Here is a 2,500-nt window from a genome sequence, read left to right on the forward strand (position 1 = left end):
TGCAGCATGAACGCCGTGTCGATGAGCCGTTGCTCTATACAGGAAGTGCCTGTGGTTTTTCTCTGAGAAGCGATAGAAAGCACACTGTATTCAGGATCGTTAGAGTTCTCTCCTGTTCTTATTTTTCCTCTTTCCGATTAATCGGGAGGTTTAAACAGGAAATCGGAACTGTTCGGACTCGCGTCGATATCTTTAACCGGGTCATGGCGTTACAGCAGGTTAGAATTTCTTATAATTTGATCAAATCAAAAAAACTGATTTATTTAAGCTTTGGGGGAAAAACATTTTATTGTGTCAAACTTTAGCCCCATAAATGTAAGTTTTGAATATGTATGAGACAAAACATTTGCATAAGTCTGAATCTGACCTTTTAAATCGCATCGATTTTGCATAACTTTGCATAGTCACCCATGAGAACGTCTCGACGCCGAGTCTCCTGGTTGGGGGTTGATTACGATTGTTCCACCTCTCAGAATGCGAGATGTTTAAATAGTCAAGTCAAGTATACGATGCAGACGAACCTCTTCTTGTTGCCCCTCTAATTAACGTTTTTGTAAATTGGAGCTGGCTGTAAACACGGCGTCCGTCTTTCTTTCTATCCCACAGTGACGCCCCAGGAGGGTTGGAGCCCAGTCTGTTGCACCCGCAGTGCCGCAGGAGCGCCCATCCTGCACCCGCTGTCATACCGAACTGCACAGATTGCCATGAACTGGAGACTCTAATGCCACCCGGAGTCCAGGATCCTGTTCTGCCCCTGACTCAACCTATGGAGCAGCAAAGTCTCATGGGTAGTGTCGGGGGAGCTTATGACGCACTGACAGATCTGAAGGTGAGGTCTGTCTGTGAGTTCATGCTGTTAAGGAACCATGAGCACACAACAAGGGCCTTTTACACATGAAATAATCCTCTGTGATCCTCTGGGTTTGTGTAGTTAGAGGTTTCACACTGTTCCTCCTTCACCTGGGTTAACACAGAATCCTGGGTTTGTGTAGTTAGAGCTTTCACAGTGAATCCTGGGTTTGTGTAGTTAGAGGTTTCACACTGCTCCTACTTCACCCGGGTTAACACAGAATCCTGGGTTTGTGTAGTTAGAGGTTTCACACTGCTCCTACTTCACCCGGGTTAACACAGAATCCTGGGTTTGTGTAGTTAGACGTTTCACACTGCTCCTACTTCACCCGGGTTAACACTGAATCCTGGGTTTGTGTAGTTAGAGCTTTCACACTGCTCCTACTTCACCCGGGTTAACACTGAATCCTGGGTTTGTGTAGTTAGATCTTTCACAGTGAATCCTGGGTTTGTGTAGTTAGAGCTTTCACACTGTTCCTACTTCACCCGGGTTAACACTGAATCCTGGGTTTGTGTAGTTAGAGCTTTCACACTGCTCCTACTTCACCTGGGTTAACACTGAATCCTGGGTTTGTGTAGTTAGAGCTTTCACACTGCTCCTACTTCACCCGGGTTAACACTGAATCCCGGTTGTTCAGAATCTGACCATGTTTCACACTGTACATTCCTAAACCCCGCCTTCACCTTCTACTAATTTGCATATTCGTGTATCAACAACCCTGATTGGATAAATCCAGCATGTGACCTCTATAAATAACGGCTCGTCTCACGCTTTCACATCAGTGAGTAATAAAAGTTCAGGTCTGTTCTTCTGCACCCGAGCAGCTTCTGTTATCTTTCACAGCTTTCTCATCAGTTTTGCTCTTTTTAAGTCGGTCTCGTATTCGATCAGCCGTTCGTTCATCGATATCTAACTTCCTCTGTTGCCGTATTTCCCCCTCACTACGCTGCACACTTCTGTGATGTTCAGTGTTTTGTCTCCTGACTCTATCTACCGAGCCGTTTTTGTTCGGTGTTGTTCAGCGACGTCCTGGTTTTCACCTGATACGAGGCCGAAGAGCTGTTCGGGTTCTCATTGGGTGTCTGTTGCTAAGCAACAAGCCGTAACGTGCAGTGTAAAATGCTTTGATGTGAGAGACTCACTCTTAATTGGTCAGCTCTAATGGAGCTTTGACACATGAAGCATTTTGTGTGTTTGAACTGAACCCCGAGGCGATCTCGTTCAGCATCCGACTGAATTCCAGCAAGAAAGTGATTCCCTTCTGAATCGACTCGACAGGAAGTGAATCCAACAGAGAGAATAAACACTGGAGGCGATACAAAATCATCTAAAATCATTCTTCATGCTCTTTTTGTTCTAAATGTTTCTTTATTTCTTCATGTTCTTCGTGTTCTCCATGCTCTTTTTGTTCTTCATGTTCTTATGTTCTTCATGTTCTTCGTGTTCTCCATGCTCTTTTTGTTCTTCATGTTCTTATGTTCTTCATGTTCTTCGTGTTCTTCATGCTCTTTTTGTTCTTCATCTTCTTCGTGTTCTTCATGTTCTTTTTGTTCTTAGTGTTCTTCATGTTCTTCGTGTTCTTCGTGTTCTTCATGCTCTTTTTGTTCTTCATGTTCTTCGTGTTCTTCATGCTCTTTTTGTTCTTAGTGT

At 44.1% G+C, this 2,500-nt stretch overlaps 1 protein-coding gene across 1 annotated transcript in view; it reads left to right on the top strand.

The window, feature by feature from the left end:
- The window catches only part of igdcc4 (immunoglobulin superfamily, DCC subclass, member 4), a 30,051-nt gene that overhangs the window by 18,221 nt on the left and 9,330 nt on the right, over window positions 1-2,500 (top strand). Inside the window, exon 14 of the mRNA XM_047821699.1 lies at window positions 607-829. Coding sequence (XP_047677655.1) covers window positions 607-829 — 223 coding nt within the window. The remainder of the gene's footprint in view (window positions 1-606; window positions 830-2,500) is intronic.

The sequence above is a fragment of the Tachysurus fulvidraco genome, chromosome 1, assembly GCF_022655615.1.
Source record: "Tachysurus fulvidraco isolate hzauxx_2018 chromosome 1, HZAU_PFXX_2.0, whole genome shotgun sequence".
Taxonomy (NCBI): Eukaryota; Metazoa; Chordata; class Actinopteri; order Siluriformes; family Bagridae; genus Tachysurus; species Tachysurus fulvidraco.